The following is a 24,941-nucleotide window of genomic DNA, read 5'->3' as shown; positions in this document are numbered from 1 at the left end:
TCATGTCATGTCAAATGCAATACATTATATGTGCTTTATTATCACATAAATAAATTATTTATATATAAAACATTACCTTTCATGCAAAGAAAATGGCAATTAATTCTATTTGAATGCACATGATTGCTTAAAACTCTTAAAAATAGGAGGAAAATCAAACCTCTCATTTACGATGATGTACAATAAATGACAATTATTTGCCTCCATGCTGCATTACTAAACATGTCCATATGGTGGTGCCAGAGCTCCACAAGGAGGACAGTTATAAGGCACTATTTGGTGTTCTCACTGCCTCCCACAGGTGCTGTACATCCTCCAAATCATATAATCAGCAGGCCATTTATATCTCACGACTCTAGTTTGACAGACTCATGTCTCTTCAGTCATACATGCTATGCATGAGATCATGGAGATCACACATTTGTTTGTTCTTTTGTTGTTGTTTTTTCAAATGCTGCTGAATAACATGCAAGAAGCTGAATGCTGAGGGGTGGTAGCATGTAGTCATTTCACTAATCTATGAGAATCTCCCATAAATTCAATGCCTCTTGTTTTCTGAAAGATACATATTAATTCGGAAATTCTGATTGGAGCATACAATTTTCACAAGTGCTTTTTTGTATGTAATATGCATCAGACAGTCAGTAAATGGACAGTGGGTGGGCGTGTTGTCTGAGGCCGAAACTCCTGCTCAGGTTAATAATTAAATTTTCTGGCATACAATCTGACAGGGGAGGAGGGAAAGGTGGCAATCTCAAAACAGCACACATTAGCCTTAGTCAATAAAACTTTAAAGCACATATACATAGAGAAACATACATCATGGCCTTAGGTCTCATTCTTTGTGACCATGACATGGTGTGTAGTTATTTATGCTGTTGTATAGTAGACTATTGGTTACTCATTCTGCCTTCTGCCCACAATGACCTTGAGTCCGTAGGTGGAAAACCCTGATCATTACTCATGGCTTTGTGACACATGCGCTCACTGCTCTCAGCCCTGTGTTTCCAACAGCAGTTACGTTCATTCTGACTTAATTTACCTGATACCCTGTACCAGGGTAAATTCTCTGGTCCTCTGACCTGACTGTACAGTCATGGCTTAGAGAGTGAGCACAATAGGTACTATGGCCCCAGGCCTGACAAAATGGAAGATAAACTGTTGACAACACTTTCATATCACAATGTTACATACTGCAACAGGGCAATAGACCTTATTCACAGCAGCGGCATCTTTGATTTTTGATGGGAATGATAACGAGGCTGTGATGGATAGACGTACAGTCTCTTCAATGGGCTGTAATGCAGTTTAAAGGGGTTTTGCATTCTTTCGCGGACAAAACATTGAAAAAAACATCTTCTCAAGAACATTCAGTAGACAAAAAAACTCCAGACAACATGAATGAAATCAGATGTGATCTAGGAGCTTTTTACAGCTTTATACTGTCTGTGCCACTGAAGAGATGGTAAGTCTATCGCTCACAGCCTCATTGTCATTCGCATTAAAAATCAAAGATGGCGCTACTGTGAATAAGGTTTATATTTGTTTGGTGTCATTTTTATTATTCTTTCAAATTTTCTGGAGCTAAAACTAAAAAGGTGTCCCACTCACCTTATCAGGTTCAAACACCAAAGGTCTGAAGTACATATTCATATTTCTGTATGTATTTTAAAACACTGTAGCATGTCAGAAATGAACTTTTCCATTAAGGGGCAAAATTTCAGGGACATATTTTATGGGGCATAGTTACCCTTTATAGGGTGTATAGGCGCATACCTACCCTTTATATGGTACAAATGGAGAATTAAAAAAAATGTTTTACCCTGTACTTGCCATATAATGAAAGTGAATGATGACTTACATTTCATTAACTGTTCATCACACAAAGTGATCATATGGCTTCAGAAGGCTTAGAATATAGTGCATGAGTAATATAGATCACTTTAACTGTGGTTTTATTGTGCTTTTTGTTTGTTTTTTTTTAAAAGGGAGTCACTATTCACTTTCATTATATCATGGAAAATAAACTGTAAAATCATTTTAAAAATTCACCTTTTGTGTTCCATGGAGGTTTGGAGTGACATAAGGGTGAGTAAATAATGTAGAAATTGTGCCATTTTTGTATGAAATATTCCTTTAACAGTGACAAAAAATACTGGGCATAAAAATATAGTGGTTCAGACAAACTGATTAAAAGAAATAACATTTAGGGCTTTACTAAATAAATTGCCCCAGAGCACCGCCCCTAGTAAGCCCATGCATGCAGGTCAACAATGCACCTGTAGCCAATCTGTATCCTCCACGGCTTCCCCTGTGTTGCTGGCAGTCTGCTCTCCTGTCTTGCTCCCACAACTCCGCCTCGGACTCTGTGGTGCGGGAGCCCACATCGGATACATCTCCCTCCTCTCCCTCCATGCTGTTCCGGTATGGCCGGCGCTGCCAGTTCTGGATGGCCTGTTTGCGGAGGCCCCAGCTCTGGGAAACAGCTGCCCTTTCGTAACCTCCCCCTCCATCTCCCTCCCCAAGTCGGCACTGGACGTGATAGTACTGAGCATCAGGGCAGTCCTCCAGAGCATGGAGGTCCACACTGTCACTGTCATAACCTCCTGAACCTTGAGACACAGACTTCATTCGACCTGATGCTCTGTTCAGGAAAAGCCCACAGAGAATAGCACAGATCAGAGAAAAAACAAAACAAAAAAACAAACAGTCAGGCACAATATTGTGGTTAATTTGCAGTAATTCATGCGTAAAAGGAAAAATACATTAGGACAGGAGTTCAAAACATTTTGATCAGCTGAACGCTGATGACCTAAATAATTTACTTGGACCTCCCTTCCACCTGGCATTAAGATGCATTTCAGGTGATCTGAGCACAAGTGGTCAGCGGACTCAGTTCTAAATACAGGTCTAAACATTTTGTGATCAGATCACAAAAACCACACACGAATGTGGTCAAAAACACGTTACCTCATCACATTTGAGGTGTAAACAGTAATCCGTCCTGTATGTGTCCTGGCAGCAGTGAAGCACTGCCCTTCACCTGTCAATCAACCGCTGTGCTAAAACAAGTGTTTAAACTTTGCAGTTTATGAGCGGCTTTAAAAATAAATAACTGTCCGATCGGAAATGTTAAAAAAGCGGTTACATACACAATCACAAGAGCTTCACAGATCTTCTTCAGTGTGTTTGATATCAACACAGATGAGAAGCATGAACACCTGATGCTCCTTTAATACAGGTAATCCACTAAAATAACGGATAATTCTGCATGACATGTTGCGTTTGTGTTTAGATGAAATTTCATCCGCATCTGGTAGAAACAGCGCAATAACAAGCTGACAGAGTGATTGATGTATGTCGTCATGAAACAGAGACTCTGCCCTCCAAATCCGAACACAAGAGGTCATAGGAGATGCATTTATGGGACCAGGTGTAAACAGTGATGTGTCTCACCTGACCACATGTGATCAGATCACTCAAGATGCATCGGAATACCAGGTGTAAATGGGGTCTTGAAGTTCCCTCCTTGTAATGTTATATTATATTTTGTAATATTAAGTAATGTTGACATTTTTAAACATTTTCAGAATTTTTAATTTTAAAATATATGTATTTTTTGAAAGAAAAAATGATTACATTTTAATAAACTTTTTTACATTTATGTTTTTTAATTATTACAGCTTTATAATTTAATTTAATTCAACCTTGACATTTCTTTGTCTACTGTATATTGCCTAATTAAAAAGAAATCAAAAATTGTAGGTGAAACAGAGTGTGTTATGAAAATGTCTCAAACTAGTATTTAACAAAGCTGTCACATGACCTCATTATTAAATTGAGCGAGTGGTGTGCAGTTATATTCTCTTGGATTTCATTGTTTTCATAAATTTTGTTGAAAAATAAAGACAATTGAATTTTTATTCCAATTTTGTGTACAAATGTCAAAACTTTTGGCATTCCAAACAAATAATGAGTCAGATGTAGAGATGTACAGTAGAAGTTAAAAATTACGATAAGATTCTGTTCAATAACATTAGTTAATGCATTAGTTATCATGAACTACATATGAACAGCATTTATTAATCTTCATTAATGTTCATTGCTCATGTTCATTCATAATGCATTTATTAATGTTAACACATAAAACTTTTAATATAAAATTAGCATAGGTAAAAATGCTGTAAAAGTATTGTTCATTGTTAATTCATGTTAACTACTGCGTTAACTGATGTTAACAATTACAAGCTTATTGTAAAGTGTTACCTCACGGCTTATATTTCTGGTTCATTTGACACACTGGAAATTTAAGGAAGGTCAAGTTGAGCTCACTGCATTGTGGAAAACCGTATTCTGTTTAGTGTGCTCTACTCTATACAGATAATTTTGGCAAATATAGTAGGTCATCCAGATATTCTGTGCATACAGAATATGTGCATACTGTGAAGAGTTATACCGTATGATACTGTACATACTGCAGAAATAATAAAAATAGTATGCGAGTATGCCATTCCGAACATAGCCTATGACAATTTCACAAAGCCCTTACAGTTCCCTCACAAACTGTTAGGGTAAACCCTCCTTTATGATGCAGGCAGGGTATGTGTTAAGAGTGTGTAAAAAGAACAGTGTGAGTGATACTGTCACTTAACTGGGAAATATAATCAGATTTGTCTAGACAGACTACCTAAAATACACAAACACAAACACACTCACTAATTTAGAAATATGAGACTTTGCTAATTCACATTGTAGGAAGAAAGATTTATAACTCTCATCTTATGAATATTGTTCTTCAGCCTGAATGAGTAATGGGTTATTCCCTAAATTGCACAAATGAAGTCGAGTCATGGCAGTTTTGATTCAAAACACTGCTCAGCTGAAGATTATTCTCATCACAACACAACAGATTCCACAAGACCTTTGCTTACTTTTTATAAGAAATCACTAAACTCAAATCAGAGGTGTAACAAGGGAACAGTTCGCATGGTATTGTGGTTCAGAAATGTTTTCCAAGGCTTAGCGGGGACAGAATTTCCACCGGGGATTCCAGGCAGACACTTCATCACTCTCCAGATGTTACAGTTTAAAAGTTTTCACTGAGACATAAAGAGACACAGTGCTACTACTGTAGACAATATTCACTATAGACCTAATTAGAGCCTTTAAAGGGATAGTTCACCCCAAAATGAAAAATCTCATTTACTCACCCTCATGCCATTCCTTACATGTATGACTTTTTATCCTCTGCAGAACACAAACAAAGATATTTTGTAGAATGCATGAGGTTTTATTTCGGCATACAATGCAAGTCAATGTGGATCAAACTCCAAAAATCACATAGAGGTAGCATAAAAGTAATCTATCCAATTTGTTTGGTATATTCCACATCTTCTTAAGCGATACGATTATGATATGCTTTGTTTGAGAAACACACCAAAATTGAAGACTTTATTCACTATGAATCTTGACACCTGGTCCAACTGAACACAGTGCAGGCTTCAAGAAGAAAATGCTTTGACGCTGCATGCGGTACCCAGGTACATTTTCATTTTCTAGTGTTTACCATGAACCTTCCAAAAAAAAAAAAAACAGAGACTCTATCATTTTAACCTGCGCCTAGATTTGAAAAAATACCCCATTTGGGCATGAAAACTGCGAACCTGGCAACACTGTGTCTGGTTTGTGTACAGCGCTATGCGTATGTGTCAAGTGCAGAGAGGCGTGAACGAGCTTCTCACATGAACACACATAGGAAGATTTTTAGTGAATAAGGACAGTATTTTTTATTTGTTTCTCACCCAAAACGACAGCATTGCTTCAGAAGACATGGATTAAACCATTTACATTGTACATTTATGCTGAATTTATGTCCTTTTTGGAGCTTGAATATTTTAGACCACATTGACTTACACTGTATTGAAAAAAAACAAAAAACGAGACATTCTTCAAAATATCTTCTTTTGTGATCTGCAGAAGACAGAAAGTCATATAAGTTTGAGACGGCATAAGGGAAAGTAAATGATGCCAGAATTTTCATTACTGGGTAAACTATTCCTTTAAGTCTTTGTTTTGTTATTTAATTTAACATTTAGCTCATTTACCATATAGCTTTGCTGAACGGAATAACTATATTAATAGCGCTTGTTCATTAATGCTATTGGGATTGGGGGTTAGGCCATAATGAGGGAACAGCAGTAATAATGTGCTGTCTGGTATTTCCATCATCTCCAGTCTGATTCATGAAGAAGACCTGTGGCATGTGTGATGCAAATTTAGAGGAGACCAGACAAACCCACGCTCCTTACTTCCCTGTCGGTGCACCAAATGGCTCAGTACACATCCATGCACAGGCGCAAACATGCAGACGTACATGCATAACAGATGGATGGTGCTGTCTCATTCACGGATCAGAACCTTGTGAAAAGAGCACTTACACAAAGGTCAGTTATGGTGTGTTATGAGGAATCGCACCAAAGGGTGAAGATCTAAAAATAAACGAGTTGTGTATCTTGTTTTTGATGCATATTAATGGTATTAGTGGGCGATATTAGTAATGCTGTCAAAGGGTGATCAGTTAAGAGAACAATTCGAGGTCTCACATCTTAAACATAGTAATATTCGCAATATTTCTAATTTGTCTTCATTTTCATCTGCCCAATTAAACCTTCATTAAACATTAGCATTTATAAAACTGACCTTAATGTGACATTGATTCTGTTAGTCATCCCATTATGGCTGCTACTGCATAAAATAAACATGCATTAATTTTACTTCATGGCTTAAAGGGGTCATATTGAACAGTTTTGTAATATTTTGTAGTCAAGGACTGTCCAAAAAAGCAGAGTTGAAACTAATGCGTTCACCACTGTCTCTTCAAGGACTTTGGGTACAAGCTTTGTTTATGAACATGTATTAAAGACCTTGTGCTTTGAGGTATTTTTCTTTGCCACACACTGCAGTGTTTTTATGAGTGTGTCTGTGTGTAACTTCTCTCTTTTCGCATGTCTTCTGCATGGCTGAGAGACTGCACACTGGTTTTACCCTGAGGCAATGCAACAATTTAGCAGTTTTCCCCAGATAAATCCCAAACCAGACTGACTCCAACATATCCAGCACTCACAGTAGATAAAAGACCTAGACTTACTGCTCTTCCATATTTGAGATTCAAAATTCTGGTGCCAAATTTAATGTTAAATTGTATACTTTGACTCTACTGTTATCAGCCATTTTAACACTCCTTCAGTTGCAATTGACAACAGTTCATTCAACACTTAAAACAAGTTTGCATTTCCTGAAGGAAATAAAAGGTCTTGCAAGGCAGCAAAAAAATAAATAAAATAAAATAATAAAAATAATAATAATAGTGTCAAAGCTTTAGGTAAGCTTAGGTTTTAGGCTTTAGTTCTTTGTAAACGAAAATGCTTCCTGCATCAGATTTGCTTTACTTTTGTCATGGCACATGCATGTGTCTTTTTTTTTTAGTCAGCTGCACACAAGAATTAACACAGTTACTGTGCAGTGTAAAGGCAGCTATAAAAATATTACACCTAATGCTGAAATTATCTAGAAAACAAAGTTTCAATGGTGTGTGTACGTTAAGTGGTTTGAGTCCAATTAATTGCTTAAATTTACAGTAATACTTAGGGCTTAGAATAATCCTTACCCAGAATGTTGCGTAGAAAACACTGTAATAATGATAAAAATGCCCATTTGCCGATGCCAAAACATGAATACTTTTGTAAACTCATGCAGGCAGAATTCTGATATCCTGGGACTTACGCAGTACTGGGCGAGGAACGTCGTTCGGACACTTGGTACATTCCCCTCGATGCCCTAGAGATACTGGAATTTCTCTATGAGAAAATGAGAGAGAAAGCAAAAGAGAGCGTGAGAGAAAGATTTTGCCTTAACATTTTCCAGCCAATGCGCTCCAAGTTGTCACTGATCACATCTGAGATAGCTCAACATCAGCCAGCTAAGTATCAACAGAAACAAAGCAAACAGAGGAAGGGTAAAATCTTGAGCTGTCTCAATGGTTCAAGCTAGATGGAGGATAGAGCATTACGTGTGAGAAACACGTCACATATACCTAGGTCAAAGAATATTCAGCATATTAAAGCATTGCTCCATTTCTTTGAGCATCCCGACCAGCCAACGATCGCTCAACCACTATCTGTTTGACCTACCATTGGTAGACAGGGGATATGTTTGGAAATCCTTTTTGAAAAATTGCTAAAAAAATTGCTAATGTAATGGTAGCCAGCTGATAGGTAACTGTACAGTGTGTAAACCTCACTCCCCATTAGCCTTCTTGTTAGCATGCCCACCTCCCCTGCCAGAGACCCCGGTTCAAATCCTACTCGGAGTGGGCTGGCAGGACTGGTTACAGTGGTGCCGTGACCCAGATGGGAGTGAGGATTGGGGGGTGAGTGTAACAGTAGCCAGCTGGTAGGTAACTGTGCAGTGTATAAACCTCACTCCCCTGACCTCAAGAGGCACACTAGCTACTGACGCTAGAGGCTGTAGCCTTTAGCCTCCTTGTTAGCCTCCCATGCTGGAGACCCCGGTTCAAATCTCGCTCAGAGTGGGTCGGCAGGACTGGTTACATTGGTGCCGTGACACTGATGGGAGTGAGGTTTAGGGGGGTGAGTGTAACGGTAGCCAGCTGGTAGGTAACTGTACATTGTGTAAATCTCACTCCCTTGGCCTCAAGAGGCGCACTAGCGACTGATGCTAGAGGCTGTAGCCTTTAGCCTCCTTGTGAGTGTGCCCGCCTCCCACTCCAGAGACCCCGGTTAAAATCCCGTTCGGAGTGGGTCGGCAGGACCGGTTACACAAACATTTGCCGTTTTTGCAATTGAGTTTGGCAATCAGGCCAGTTTATCCATTTTTGACCATTTGAATTTCGACATGTGTAAACAACACCTGTTTATTCCTTCCTTCTAGTTTTCTGTCCTTAAATCTAAATCCTATATCGGTCGACCAGTCAGAGACTGACCAGTCAGAGGAAATACAACAACTGTGCCTTAAAATAACTGCTGTAGAGGGCAAGGTGATAAACCCAAGAAGATGTGGGCCAAGCAAGGTGCCATAGTGCTGACAGGGCACACACATATTCACAAACACCCACTGAGCATAGTGCCCACAAAAAAAGAGGCAGAAGGGAAGCAGCACTATTCACAAGGGCTGGCCGAGATGCAGGAAATAATTTATATTAGAAGAACAAGAAAGTGGCTCCTCTTTCTTTCTTTCTTTCTTTCTTTCCATTTAATCTCATTGATGTCTACAAGAAATGGCTGAGACATTCAAGAGAACTACTTTGCAATTTTTTTTTTCCTATTGGTTCCTTCCTTCTCTGTTGCCATATTACACCACAGTGCCTGACTGTGCACTAGTTTAGGTCAAATGTCCTGGATCACAGCATGTATGCTCTTGTAACACTGTGCCCTTCTGACATCACTAAGCATACTCTGGACTGGAAGGCTTTGGGTGCTATTTGGAAACACAGGCTGCATGTGAACTCAAACTGAGTCATTACTGCTGTGTGCAATAGACTGTAGGAGCAAATGACAAATGTCTATTGCTGTCTCCATAGTGACGAAGGTGTGTTGGATGTAACGAATGTGCCGTTAGCAGTGGACGAAGAGCCTGGAGAGCTCTCAACTAAATAAATTATTTTCAGGTAATAACAACCCAAATGGGTCCTTGGTGATCTGAATGCATATAGACTTGTTGGAGGCGATGTTATGAGAAAGACTGCTGAGTAACCAAGCGTACTTTCAACCCTCTCTAGATGCAAGAAAATAAGACTGGTGCCCCACTGCAATCTATCAACATCCTAAGGGCACCTGGAGGTTTAATAAACACTCAGGTAAGCACTGATGAGCATTTAGTAGAAGACTACTGAGAAATAAGATTTATTTATCCCACAGCCACTGCAGACAGAACTGCCGTGACAAAGCACTTTTAGGGCATTTCCAATGCATACGCAGGGACTTACAGCTATACAGCACTGTATCTATACAGAAATGCCCTTAACCTGTGAGAGACCACATACTGTATAAATCTCTGAAAGCCCAAGAAATGGCTTCTCAGCATGGTCAGGTTACAGTAAGTGAATGCAGTCAGCAATTTTTTTTTTCTGGAAGTGATGGTAAATATTGTTCCCTGTCTGTCACTTGCTTGTTTGATAGCGTTTGTTTACTCACACATGAGCTGAGTTGTCAAAAACGGACTTTGTTCACATTCATAACAAATGGCAGTTTTCAAAATATCTGTTTCATTAAAATTTTAAGTTTCAATGAAAGTAAGAGACTTAGAAGCTTTGAGTGATTCACATTTTATTTTTACTAAGCAGTCTGGTGTTTATGCAAATAATTGCTTAGAATTAATTTGTAGGCACCAATCAGCTAAAACATCTTTCCTTATTAGCTTTATCTTGAACAGTACAGGCAATGAAATCATGAGAAAAATGGAGTAATTGTATTTGAACTAAGAAAGGAAGACCTTGTTGTCATGGGAACGAGAAGTTGTGTCGATGTAGTGACACTAGCGGTCACTCTTGGGAGCCCGAAACACCTCTGATCTTTTGAAAAAAGGCCAATGAGAATTGGCGAGTAGAATTTGCATGCCACTTCCCCGGACATACGGGTATAAAAGGGGCTGGTATGCAACCACTCATTCAGATTTTCTCTTCGGAGCCAAGCGGTTGCATTCAGTGCACTGAATACAATTCCTCAAAAAAAAAAAAAAAAAAAAAAAAAACTCACCCCGCTAAAGACTGCTGGATTTGATGGCGCATTTCAGTGGCTTCTCCCCCTCTGTGCCTGTGCAGTGCAGAAAACGCCCCTGGGCTCTTCAGCAGAGCAAAAAAAGAGTATATTCTGAAAAGAGTATATTATCCATTAATAAAAGAGCGGCACACACGGAACGTCTTTTTAAAGATGCCTTTCTTTTTGTGTGTTATTCCTGGTAGCGGTCACTATCTCTCCGCTTCCGATGGCCACGATCACTGTCTTACGTGTCTGGGCGCTGCCCACGTGGAGACATTGTTCGTGGATGGATCATGTCCTCATTGCGAGAACATGACCATGGCAACGTTGCGGTCGCGGCTTGCATTCATAGAAAGCAAGCCACCCCAGCGGCTCCCCGCCTCGGTCCTTCTACCTACGGGTATGAGGCCGTGCCGGTCAGCGCTGGGGGCGATTTGGGGACCTCAATGGGACCACCTCCGCCGGGTATCCCCCCACGGACCTCCCATTCCCCAGCACGCTCGCTTGCCCCGATCGCGTGCCGGCTCGTTTCAGGGCGGGTTCAACATCTTGTCCGGTGCCCCGGAAGATGATAAGTTATCGAGCGCAGCATCGGAGAGCGGGCTTATCCGGTCTGACGCTGAGGCTTCGGCTGGGCTTCCTCCTTCTGGCACAGTCACCCAGTCTCAGGCCGTCGCGAAAATGATGGACATGCTTTCCCGGGCAGCCACGAGTGTCGGGCTAGAGTGAAACCCTCTGCTCTCCCCTGAACCCTCGCAGCTTGACAATTTGTTCCTGGGTTCCTGGGCCCCGTTCCTTTCTTCCCGGAAGTGCATGAGGAGTTGACAAGGTCGTGGGAGGCACCTTTTACTGCCCGGTCCCGATCTTTCAGCTCCCCCGCTCTCGCTACCCTCGATGGTGGAGCGGCCAGGGGGTATTCAGTGATCCCCCAGGTGGACAAGGTGCTCACGGTGCACTTGTGTCCGCAGAGCACTGCCACCTGGTGCGGGCGCCTGAAGCTCCCGTCCAAGGCCTGTAGGTTTACGTCGTCTCTGACGGCTAGAGCCTACGGTGCCGCTGGACAAGCCGCCTCCGCCCTGCACGCCATGGCTCTCCTGCAAGTACACCAAGCCAAGGCGCTAAAAGAAATTCACAAGGGTAGTTCTGACCTGGGATTGATGCAGGAACTGCGCTCGGCAACCGACCTCGCTCTCCAGGCGACAAAGGTCACAGCGCGGTCTCTCGGGCAGGCAATGTCCACTCTCGTGGTCCAGGAGCGCCACCTCTGGCTCAACTTGGTAGAGATGCGAGAGGCTGACAAGGCACGGTTCCTTGACGCTCCCATCTCCCAGCTTGGCCTGTTTGACGACACCGTCGAGGACTTTGCCCAGCAGTTCTCGACAGTGAAGAAGCAGACGAAGGCTATAAAGCACATCCTGCCCCGGCGCGGCTCAAGATCTCGCACCCCGTCTGCTCGTCGCCAAGGGCAACATATCCGGCTCCGGCGCAGCCCGCCCCCGTGGCCCGGCCCCGGCATGCAGCCCATCGCAGGAAGCAGATGACCCCCATCTCATGGCTGGCCGCCAAAATCCGAGGAAGGCTTCGAAGTGCCCCTGAGATGGGCGACCCAGGGGCACAGACCACTCCATCCCCCGGTGGAGGGCCGGGAGGAGAATCTTTTGTTTCCTTTTTTGCCACATGCCCCAGAGGCTGCGGTACCCAAAGATTCAGCAAAAGAGCAGTTTCCTTGTTTCCTGGGTCACATGTCCGGTGTGCACGGCCGTCATCACGACTGCCATCCACTGCTCCTTTTTGGCAGGGTTGGTGTTCCAGCGGCGGACCCCCCCGCCCCTAGGCACCCAGCTGTGGCACAAATACCCCCACACGGGATTACTGCCGATGGACCTCGGGGACGAGACTCCTCCTCCCCCCTCCTCGGCCAATCTCATGGTGGGCGGCAGGAGCCAGGTAAGCGCTTCGATGTCCCTCGACTTAGCACGGCTATCAAACAAGCAATTGGCTCATTTAACTGAAAGGCAGGACTTCCATTCCTATAGCCATATTAAGTGTTACGACTTATCCCATGCATTATTCTACAAGTGGTCTGTTTCCTCCCCCTTATTCTGTCTCTGGAATGGCCAAATACTATTTTACTCAACAGGATTGCATCCTTGGAATAATATAGAACATACTATGCACTTTCAGATGTAGTTCAATTAGATTTATGTTCACCGGAAACACAAGAAGAAAAAAAATCCACTCTCTGAAATTAATAAAACTGTTAGATATCTAAAATTTGCAATTATAAGAGCTTTTCTTCTTTCAAATCAATTTATTTTTTTGCTGGATTTTGCATTGATAAAGAAATACAGTCACTTCACAATAGAACTGAAACTGTTTTGCAAGAGTAAATTATTACAAAAACAAGCATAATCTATGATTTCCCTAAGTGCATTGCTCTGATGGCATGTTCCTCTCCTTTGTCTCTTTATCACAGTTACTTTACCTGTCGTCCATTGCGTTTGGATCCCTGCAGGCTGCAGTGTCCCAGGCTGCCATTTGGGGTGGTGGCACAGCTGCTTATGATCTGGAGCTGTTTCTCAGCGCGGTCGGCCCGGTCCAACAGCTCCTCTATGAACTGCTGAAGACGCACTTTAGCATTGGCTTCGCGCGAAGCTGTTTCCTGAAGGAATTGGTCGATCTGGGCCACTTCTCTGAGTGAGACGAAGAAAGAGAAAGAAAGAAAGATATAAGGATTAAGAATATAGTGTTGCTTATGTGGTGGTAGTTTGTCAGTTACTTTTGATCAATGTATGATTTTTTTTTAGGATTGAGTGTATTAAGAGTATTAAAGGGATAGTTCACCCCAAAATGAAAATTCTATCATCATGAACTCATCCTCATGGCATCCCAGATGTGTATGACAAAAACAAAGATTTTTAGAAGAATATCTCAGCTCAATGGGTCCTTTCAATACACATGAATGGTGACCAGACCTTTCAAGCTCCAAAAATCACAAAAGCAGCATAAAAGTAATCCATATGACTCCAGTGGTTAAACATATAGCTTCAGAAGCAATAAAACAGGTGTGGGTGAGAAACAGTCAATATTTAAGTTCATTTTTACTATAAATCTCCACTTTCACATTCTGAAAGTGAAAGTGAAAGTACAGATTTAAAGTAAAAAAGGATTGAAATATGGATCTGTTTCTCACTCAAAGTGATTTTATCACTTCTGAAGACATATATTTAACTACTGGAGTCATATGGATTACTTTTATGTTGCCTTTATGTGATCTTTGTTTGTGTTCTGCAGAAGAAAGAAAGTCATACACATCTGGGATGGCATGAAAGTGAGTAAATGATGAAAGAATTTTCATTTTTGGTAAACTATCCCTTTAAATGTGTACTAAAAGTCTAAGGATCCAGTGAGAAAAATCCAGTCATTCAAAAACACTGAACTAAACTGAACAATCAGTTTTATAATGGAAATTAACTGTAAACGAATTAGCTTTACAAGTAAATGCTTAACAATGTACAATTGATCATCAATTAAGAGACAAATCTCAGAAGCAACAGGTGAAAAGGTCTTTCTTTGGCCAATGTATGTGAGATGTGACCCAATCCATACCCCAATCATAAGATGAGACATTTCCTTTCAAGAAATGTAAGTCTGCATAACATGCTAATTTAAAACCTGTCACACCTTGGCAAATGGGAAAAGGATCATCTGATATTCATCGCCTTTTCCCTCCCATTTGCCCATTTGCTCATGCTTGTTTATCTCCTCCAGCATTCTGAAAATCCCTGGAGCATGCAGACAGCCAATGAAAGCATGCTCACTGTTATATTTGTGTAGGAAATGTCTCTACACACATAAATACTGGCTTGCACTTCTATCAACACCATCACTTCAGCTATTCTAGGCAACTTGCTTTCTCTCTTCCCCCCTCTTTCAAATATGCAAAAATACTCTCTCCGTAACTTTCTGATTAGTCACGAGAATTAAAAGCATCAGTTTATTAAGTGGACCAATGGATGCGTATGACTGTAATCTCAATGACATTTAGGTAATTGTGTAATCTTAAATGATCCTGTAAATAAATAACAATATGTATTCAATTATCATGTCTGACTATAGTCTGTGCTGCAGCCTTTTTTAAATTCAGGGATCTGGAGTGCATCATATTAGTATTATTACTTTCAGGATGTTTCTTTTGTGCAATAATGAAAAGCTGCCAAATGGGATAGTTCACCCAATAATGACAATTCTTTGATCATTTACTCTCATGTTGTTCCAAACCTGTATGACTTTCTTTCTTCCTTGTAAAACAAAATTAGATGTTAGGCAGAATGTTTGCCTTAGTCACAATTAATTACATCTTTTTCCATACATTGAAAGTATATAGTGACTGAAGCAATTATTGTGTGTAATATATCCCTTTATTTTCCACAGAAGAAAGAAAGTCATATGGGTTCGAAACAACACGAGAGTGAGTAAATGATGACACAATTTTAGTAGTGGGAGGGGGTCTATTACCTATGGGTCATTGACAAATGACACCCCAAATTAAAATGAGAAACCTTTTAAAAATCTAGTTTAAACACAAATACAGTCATATTCTCAGAAATTTAATCTTTGTCCAATTTGGTTTTTTTTAAACACATTTATACCATTTTCTAAAAAAAATAAAAAAATGGTGTAACCATTAAGTAAAAAGTATTATAATACTTTCTTTGCATCTTGAATACATGAGAGTACAAACAACTTATTTATTAATTTCAAAAAAGTTTTCAAAAAAAGTTTTAATAAATATTATGAATTTTTGAGACAAAAATATCAAGAATTTTTCTCAGGGTTACACCACATGAACAAAATGTGACTTTTCATAAACATGTCAAAATAAATATCAGATTTTTTTTAAACATCTTCCTTTCTACATCCGTTGATTGCTGGGTGTTTACATTTCTCCCATTCATTTTAATAGAAGTGGCCCGTCTATACTAAATAGTCTCAGTACCAGTGTTTATCTCAGCAAACTAAATACTGACAAACACTATTTTACTGTGTTTTATAGTTTTTATGATCAACATAAACAACAAAATGACTACCTACATGTTGGTTACTCCCAAAGATTTTGATTTGGTGGACAAAAAGTGTTTTTAAATATGAATAATATTTAAAACAATTGTTTCACTGTTTATTTTTTTTTTAAGAATTAACAATAAAATATTATTCTGCACTAGTCATGCCAACATTTCTTTTTTCATGAATTTCAGATTTTAATGTGACTTTCTTTTTTTTTTTTTTTTTTTTACTGTCTCTGGACACCACTTGACATTTTTTACTTTAAGCCCCAGAAAAAATATCAATATAACTTTAAACTCAGCAGTTGAAAGATGTTCATCATAGAAGAGATGTATTCAAGTAAATGGTTTGTGTGAATTGCATTTTTTATGTATTTTTAATTTAATAGATCAGGACAAAAATGAGCGTCACTTCATTGACCCTTAGGACACATGGCCATAATATGCCTATAGCATATATTTCTATACCTATAGAAATCTGGCAACCTCATACATGTCAAAATCTAATTCTGACCGGCTAATCGCCCTTATTTAAAGTCTGTTATTTATCAAACGTATTAAAATTAAATATTTAATATTTTACTTGCATGATTAGGTCTAAGTAATACATGACTTTAGATTGATCTAAAAGGGATGGTAAGGGGGGATGGTGGTTTTACAAGGGGGATGCTTTTTTGGTATTTCTTGCAACAAGAGTGATGCCATCCCCTTGCAGCACCCTCAACTCGAGCCCTGACTATAATGTACTCCAGATCATTGAATTAAATAAAGGCTGCAGCAGTGGGATAAGAGAAAGTGTTTTAACAAAAAAATTACACACATCATGTGTACTGACAAGGGACAAAAGGACAGTCGGCTGGGCACTATAAAAAACACTAGCCAGCGAGTCAGTTTGACACATCAGCAGGTCTGAAATGTGAGCAAATTTACAAAGCTGGTGTATACAAGGTCAAAGTCAGTCTGCTGAGCATATAAAGTAGAATTAAACTGAATCTGCCAAAGCACTCATTCACTGAAGAGCAAGAATTTGTTTTAAATAACTTCTAGTAACTCTTTATTGTTTGTACAACTTTGAAATTATTGATTATTACATAATACAGCTTTGTAACAAAAGCTGTTTGCATTAAGCTCAACATTGAATATACACAGGGGATTTCGACAGAAGAGTCTTCATTTGAAGAACTGTATAAAGAGACAATGAACAATAAATATTAAATGAATAAACAATAATTAATAGGAAACCATAGTAGTACAACCAAAAAACTAAAGAAAACAACAACAACTAAAAAACAAACAAACTACATAATACAGACAATAACCACTGTAAACCTAAAAAAGACGTTCATACGGTAGATCATCTGTATATTGTGTGATCAATTATTTAAGTCATGACTCATGACTGCTCTTAATTTGCTCAGGGAAATTAAAGCAATTGAAGTTGTGTGTACATAGGCTGTAACTGGAGCACAATGTTTTTTTTGTTTTTTTGTTTACTAACACAAGAGAATGACAGTCAATCAACAGAGTGTAAAACAGGCTAATTACAGGCCAATTGGAGGCAGGCCAGAACAGTGTGGGTTCACTGTGTACTATAACACACATACATACTGTACATACAGTGCATTAAGTCTGCCTCTCACCGTATCTTGAACTGCAATTGTGACTTTCCAGTAATTAAAAGGATAGCACCTAATTTATTTGGTCAGCTTGATAAATGTTTTTATCTGTCCTTCTTGTGTGATGCCTCTCTAGGGATTATTGAGGACTGATTTTAGACTGTCCATTGTGCTGATGTTTTGTAGTTTTAGCCCATGAACACTTATACAATAGTTACTCAAATTCATATAAATAAATAAATAAAATACAGAAACTGTTTCTTATCCATTGACAAAGCTGTAGATTTTGGAACTGACACAAGGGAGAGGTAGCACTTCTGTTCACTAGTCAAGCAGCCATGGTTATCGGCCAATGCTGATAATCTCAAAACTAGGGTTGGGTATTGACACAGATTTCCTGATTTGACTCTGAATCACAGGCTCTCGATTCAGTTGTGATTTTAATTTGATTCTGTTTCATTTGGGTAATTATTAGTTACAATGTCTAATTTGCTTACCTAGGAAAGCAATTTTCTCTCAGTTAATGCTGTTAATTACACAGAGGATTTTTTTTTTACTTGGTGCATTATGAATGTACACTCACTAAGCACTTTATTAGGTACATTATGGTCCTAATAAAGTGCCCGACGTGGTCTTCTGCTGTTGTAATCCATCCACCTCAAGGTTCGACGTGTTGTGCATTCTGAAATGCTATTCTGCTCACTACAATTGTACAGAGCGGTTATCTAAGTTACCGTAGCCTTTCTGTCAGCTCGAATCAGTCTGGCCCCTCTCCGTTGACCTCTCTCATCAACAAGGAGTTTACGTCTACAGAATTGCCACTCATTGGATGTTTTTTTGTTTTTGGCACCATTTTGAGTAAACTCTAGAGATTGTTGTGTGTGAAAATCCCAGGAGATCAGCAGTTACAGAAAAACTCAAACCAGCCCTTCTGGTACCAACAATCATGCCACGGTCAAAATCACTGAGATCAAATTTTTTCCCCATTCTGATGGTTGGTGTGAACATTAACTGAAACTCCTGTCCTGTATCTACATTGTTTTATGCATTGCACTGCTGCCACATGATTGGCTGATTAGATAATCACATTAATAAGTAGGTGTACAGGTGTTCCTAAAAAAGTGCTAAGTGAGTATATACAGTATACATTTTACACATTTTATTTAATCTTTTTTTTCCCCTTTCTTTTTGTATAATTTTGGTATCATAAGAAATAAAAAAAAAATGACATGTATTCCATCCATAAACTGAAATTGCATTTATAATATATAAACCGTATTTTTTGGAAATAAAGTCTCACCTGGTCAAAACTGCATTATTGAGAGAGAAACAAAACTGTTCATTTAGCACAATTCTAAGGGCACTGGACAGACAGGGAGCTGAGCAAAACCCCTAAGTCTTTTTCTGCATGATTTTGTGATAAATTCGAAACATTGCCCCAGTGGCCAAAGCGTTAAGTGTTGTTGGGCATATGGGCATGTGAGCTCCATTTTTGGGGTGTACTGTCCACAGAGGGACGCCAATTAGATTTGTGAAGCAAGTTGTTTTTAGCTGTACAGGCTGTAATACATTGAAGAGGAATGTATATTTTACAAAACTGTACCCCCAACCTAAACCTTCCCATCAGCGGAGTAAAAATGTAACGTTTGAGAAAAAATGCCACCTCAGAATCGATCTCGTCACTGATAATGCAAACGTGATTACTTCCTGGTTTCATCAAGGGATCTGAACCCGGATCTCCCACAATGCTGATGCAATGTGGTTTCAGTCACGCCATAAGGGAAGGTAAACATTGGAGCTGATGCAAAAATGTCTGATTGCAGATGGAGCTTGTCAGTGAGACGGCATAATGTGGCCGATCCTAGGGAACTCCAGGAAACAACATGCCGACTTCCCGCGTGATCAAGGTAAGACACACTATAAAAGATCAATCTTGGTATTTAAGAACTGATATCAAGATTTTGTTAAAAAGATCACAATTAATTGGAAAATCTCTATTTTTACCAAGCCCTACTCAAAAAAGCCAAATATCAGTCGATTAATTGGACCGGCCAATATTAGTCTATCACTAAGAGTGACATGCAAAATGTGAACACAATTAAGTAGGTGAAGCAGCATGACACATTTTGGTGTGCCTCATGCTGTCTAAAACAAGCTAAAAAAAAGTCAACTAATTTAGTATATATATACAAACAGTTTCATCATTTACTTAAACTCATGTTTCTCCAAATAGATATGACTTTTTATCTACTATGCATACAAAAGGAGATGTTAGACAGAATAATAGTCCCGTTTATAAAACACTTTCATCTTTTCACCAATCATTGCATCTTTTGGCCATACACTGAAAGTGAATGGTGACTGAGGCTATCGGTCCCTAACATTTTCTTTTGTGTTTCATGGAAGGAAGAAATTCAGTTAAATTATAATTTTTTTTGTTTTGTTTTTTTTTTGGCTTTACTATTCCATTATCTCAGCGCAATACTGTTTGGAAAAAAATAGTGTAGTTGTATGATTTGAAGACTGCCTGTAATCAGTTTTAAGTTTAAAATAATCCAGTAAAGACTGATGGGCACTGTAGGTATCAGTTCAGAAAACAAAATATGTAATCTATCAAAAATGACTCACAATTTAAGTTATTTATGACATTTTTGTGTAACATTTTTCGGTCACAGTTTATATAAAGTGTATTTAACTTCTATGCGCTAAGATAAGAATACATACAATACAATGTACTTATTCTGTATCTACATTAAGTTCTGCAAAATTCTCACAAGATTCACAAGTTTAGGTAGGTTTAGGAGTAGGGGTAAAGGTTAGGGTTTAGGGTTAGGGTTGGGGTAGGTTTAGGTTTAGAAGGTGTTTAGGGGTAAGGTTAACAGTGTAACTACAGAAGTAATTAAATGCAGGTACTTTAAATGTAGGGTTAAGTTTAGGGTTAGTAATGCAACAATACTAATGTATACAATAAGTACATTGTATCAAATGCTTAAGTACATAGAAGTTGAATACACCTAATATAAATTAGGTCCATTCACTGTGTTCACTGTATAGTAAAGGCTTATGCAAGGCTGTAAGCAACACACAGTCCCCACAGAGTATGTATGATAATTAGATACAAGAAATAGAAGAGAGAAGAGTTGGCAGAAATGAAGTGAGGAGTGGGTAAAAAGGTCTTCACGAAGTATGCTGATGCATCTATACTTGAAAATGTTCATGTACTTGTGGGTGTGCATTCATAAGCTTGACTAAACTGGTTTAGTAACTCTGAGTAGACCCTCAAACAAGTGTGATATCTATATACATTCACTACATTATAGTGAGCAGTGAGCATAGAGCTCTGGATACAACATGTGTGTACTTTTCAGACATTCTTCTTTGCTGTCGCTCATAGGCTTTATCTATCTATCTATCTATCTATCTATCTATCTATCTTAAAGATCTTGTCATTTCCAGTCTATCATCTCCTTTTTTCCTAGTTACTAGTATGGTTATGTGATCGTGTGCTTGAATGGCATATCCATATGGAAATATATGCAGATGAGGTTATGCGTAAATAAAGAAAGGCATGGGCTGTCCCCTGAAATTGCAAGAGATAACTAGGTAATGATGACAAGATTATGTCCCCAAATTGTGCCTATCCTTTAATTTAGAATAGAGACCTGTATGACAGGATAGGTCACAGTGGTGTACCAGCTATAGTTTGCCAGAAATAACAAAAGTGGTGGTGACACAGTTCATAGTAAGCCTACAAACAGAGAAAAAGAGAGACATCAGAAATAGAACACTGGCAACCTCATACATGTCAAAATCTAATTCTGGATTTTGGATCTGAGTGCAAATAAAGGAGTGAGCCCCTTCTGTCCTCTTCGAGATGGGCACTATAGCACTCTAAATGCAAAAGACAGAGGTACGATGCAGAGGTACTAAGGTATTCTTTTTGCAAAAGACAGATTCATTAATCATGATCCACAAACATCACGTTTGCATAATAATGGCAGCCATGGACATCAGCTCTGTGAATATTTATATTTAAAATAGTTGAATAGGGTATTGTAATACAAATGAGTACCCAGAGAATTCACATAAGGATGATCTGTCTCTTATGAATGTGAAAGATTGCTTTTCCAAGACAAAGATTTAACTGGCAGTCAATCTAACATTTTGTATCTCATGTAAAATAAAACAAAAATAAGCAAGTGACGGAAAGAGCGACTCATCACTGCACACAATAAAGTGATCAGATGGGGATATGAGGTGCTAACAACATCAAGGTGACAGTGAGAGGAAAAAAGAGACAATGGAAGAATGGTATTGAGGGTCAAATCACAGAGAGGTGAGAGGGAGAGAGAAGAACATGAGACCTCTTTCTTTCTACCTGCCAGCAGTGCGTGACCAGCTTCTCAAGGAAGCTCTAATCCACAGGCACTGCAAATCAATCACAGCGGGTATATATTTCAAATGAAGCCCTGCTGAGACTATCCACTCCACATGACTCTCTAAAACTCAGATGACTTCACAGGGAATAGCCCAACTTCTTTGTACAGTATATGGAACAAAAATCAGTTTGGGAGATGTGATATTCTATTTGAATGGGGGATGGAGAGTTAAGAACCCTGTGACCACTTATGGCAGCGCTTTAACCTGTTAACTCTAGGTGTCTCCTCAAAGGGGGTGTCATTTTACTTTGAACTTATTTTTTAACATTCATTATTAACTTATCTTGACAACTAATATACCACTTAAAAGCTGTTATACTCAAGATTCAATATCTGGAAACTGTTTGGATCTCAGACTCATAGCAACAATATTATCTAGAGTTTGTGTAAGTAATGTTCAGGCTTTTGGTCAGAAAGTAAAATCAGAAGTTTTGGAAAGCACTTGTAACCATCACGCAATGCGCGTGACTTGGCAATCCATTTCCAGTGTGACATATGAACAGTAAGTTATTACAGCAGTGATTTTTACAGTTCCCTATCTGTCACTCTCTCGACGTTGTGTCGATGTAGTGACACTTGGGGTCGCACTTGGGAGCCCCAAACACCTCTGATCTTTGAGAAAAGGCCAATGGGAATTGGCGAGTGCAATTTGCATGCCACTCCCCCGGACATACGGGTATAAAAGGAGCTGGCTCACAACCACCCATTCAGATTTTTTCTTCGGAACCGAGCGGTGTTCATTCATTAAATTTATTCATTGAATTCCACTGCCGTTCCATTCACCTCTGCGTATGCTGTTGGATATATGAAATTCTGAGATATATACTGAGAAATTCAATGCCGGCCCAGTATGTGTGCTAGTAGGCCATGTACTGGGGTAGGTGCTCCACATGCACTGGTTGCCCGTGAGTAACCCCGTGTGATGTATCTTCCGCAGTACGGTTTCCCCATTGGTAAACCCACGTCTTCCTTGGGCAGAGTTCCCTCTGCTACCGGTCGCCGTGTTTGTAAAGCTCCGTCCCCTTCACATGTGATACTGCCGGTCGGTAAGTCCATGTGACATATTTACATACAATTACCTCCCCTTCAGGCAGGGTGTGGTCTCCGCGGTGTCTTTCCCCTTGGGACGCTCAAGCGTCCCCTGATGCGGACGCTTAAGACCCCAGCTGAACGATTTCCACTTTTTGGGGAGAAAAAAGAAGAGAAGAGGCCACGGCTGGTGCGGCCTGTCCCCATTTTGGGCAGTCGGCTTGTCCCCGAGGTGTGGGGGACCATATGACGCTCGTGGAGCATTGGGGGAGGTTACATGAGGGCCGGGTGTGCTTGCTTCGAGGCATGCAGTGGCTTGCCCGCACCTGCACCATTCAGCTAGTTGTGGCGTTTCGTATAGGGACCCCAAGTGTCACTACATTGACACAACGTTGAGTGATTGACAGATAGGGATCGTCTTGGTTACTGTCGTAACCTCTGTTCCCTGATGGAGGGAATGAGACGTTGTGTCCCTCTTGCCACAACACTGAACTAACCGCTGATATGGCCGGGACCCTGTCTCAGCTCCTCAGTGCAAAACCTGAATGAGTGGTTGCAAGCCAGCTCCTTTTATACCCATATGTCCGGGGGAGTGGCATGCAAATTCCACTCACCAATTTCTATTGGCCTTTTCTCAAAGATCAGAGGTGTTTGGGGCTCCCAAGAGCGACCCCTAGTGTCACTACATCGACACAACGTCTCGTTCCCTCCATCAGTTAATGGAGGTTTACGACAGTAACCAAGATGTTTTTCTTAATCACTTTGGCTCAATTCTCGAATGAGAATAATTTTTTTTAAAAACAATAAGTTCAAATCTCTGAACAGTTAGTTTCTTGTTCACAACAGATTTGAATTTCTTATACATTTAAGCAAATTGCACGTGTTTTGGAAAGAGTAAGTACAATGTCTACAATTTGCACAATAACTAAATGCACATGGCTTGCTGATCAAAACTGATGAGTTGATTCTCAGTGAAATTGTCATATTCTTCACAACTTCTAAACATTCTTTCATTGTGTGAGCCATCGCATGCAAAATTATCCATTCAGTTATCAAAATCTGTCAGACATACATGAATATTCCATAAATATCTACGACATGGAATGTTTGTGATGTCTATTAAATCTCTGGCCAGACCAACAAGAGCGACAGGATGTCCACCAAGAAGATGGGAACTTGTAGTGTTACGCACTGTGAGGAGGTACAATTTATTGTTTTTTTACAGAACTACCGCAGGTTTTTTCATTGTTGTGTTTTTTTTTTTGTTTTTGTTTTTTTTGCATGGATGTAATTTTGTGGCAATTTTCTGTTGACTATATATGACTTTACATGTAAGAAATGTGTAAAAATGGACACACAAATGTGAATTTTCTGTTTACATGTAACATATTGCAACAAAAATAAATTTACTGTATACATACAAAAGTGCATATCCTTTTTCTGTGTACTACAGTATTGTATAGTATTGACTTTTCCCAGTAAACACAATACACGATAGCATTCAGCTAGACAAAACTGACATTCTTGTATAGTACAGTAAGCAGTCAGTGTCAACAAAAAAGTAGAGCAAAAATGAAATTTGTATATAACAAAAATTTCCAGGGTTGACTGCCATGGTGAAAAAAACATCTAAACATATTAACCAGTATTGCTCACACGATGAAAAAACAAAACAAAAAAACTGCTCTCAAAACAATTAACACAGCCATCTGAAAACTTTGTAATTGTCCTAAACAGATTGTGCATGTTTCTTGATTTTCCTAATTTTCTCGAAACACTAAATACAAATTTCTCTGACCCAAAACTCATGCTTTCAAAACAGTTAACACAGACAACTATATTAAAATCATATTCTCAAATGCACGTCAGGTTGTCAAATCCCTTCATATTAATATCGGCTGTGTTAATAAATGCACACAGCAAAGAAAATGCAATTTACTAAACTTTTCACACAAATATCATGACTCTGCTATCTATAAAAGGGGTAAAATATGAAAATTCAGAGCAAACAAACAA

At 39.4% G+C, this 24,941-nt stretch overlaps 1 protein-coding gene across 2 annotated transcripts in view; it reads right to left on the bottom strand.

The window, feature by feature from the left end:
• Nucleotides 1-24,941, bottom strand: part of LOC127444423 (F-box only protein 41-like) — a 60,833-nt gene that overhangs the window by 14,999 nt on the left and 20,893 nt on the right. For both annotated transcript variants that reach the window (XM_051703788.1, XM_051703789.1), the window contains exons 3-5: nucleotides 13,261-13,468; nucleotides 7,783-7,856; nucleotides 2,280-2,644 (exon numbers count right to left, since the gene is read on the bottom strand). In XM_051703788.1, the coding sequence (XP_051559748.1) occupies nucleotides 2,280-2,644; nucleotides 7,783-7,856; nucleotides 13,261-13,468 (647 nt within the window). The remainder of the gene's footprint in view (nucleotides 1-2,279; nucleotides 2,645-7,782; nucleotides 7,857-13,260; nucleotides 13,469-24,941) is intronic.

This window comes from Myxocyprinus asiaticus, chromosome 7, assembly GCF_019703515.2.
Source record: "Myxocyprinus asiaticus isolate MX2 ecotype Aquarium Trade chromosome 7, UBuf_Myxa_2, whole genome shotgun sequence".
NCBI lineage: Eukaryota > Metazoa > Chordata > Actinopteri > Cypriniformes > Catostomidae > Myxocyprinus > Myxocyprinus asiaticus.
The sequence above is the reverse complement of the archived record's forward strand: the minus strand, read 5'-3'. Positions and strand labels throughout refer to the sequence as shown.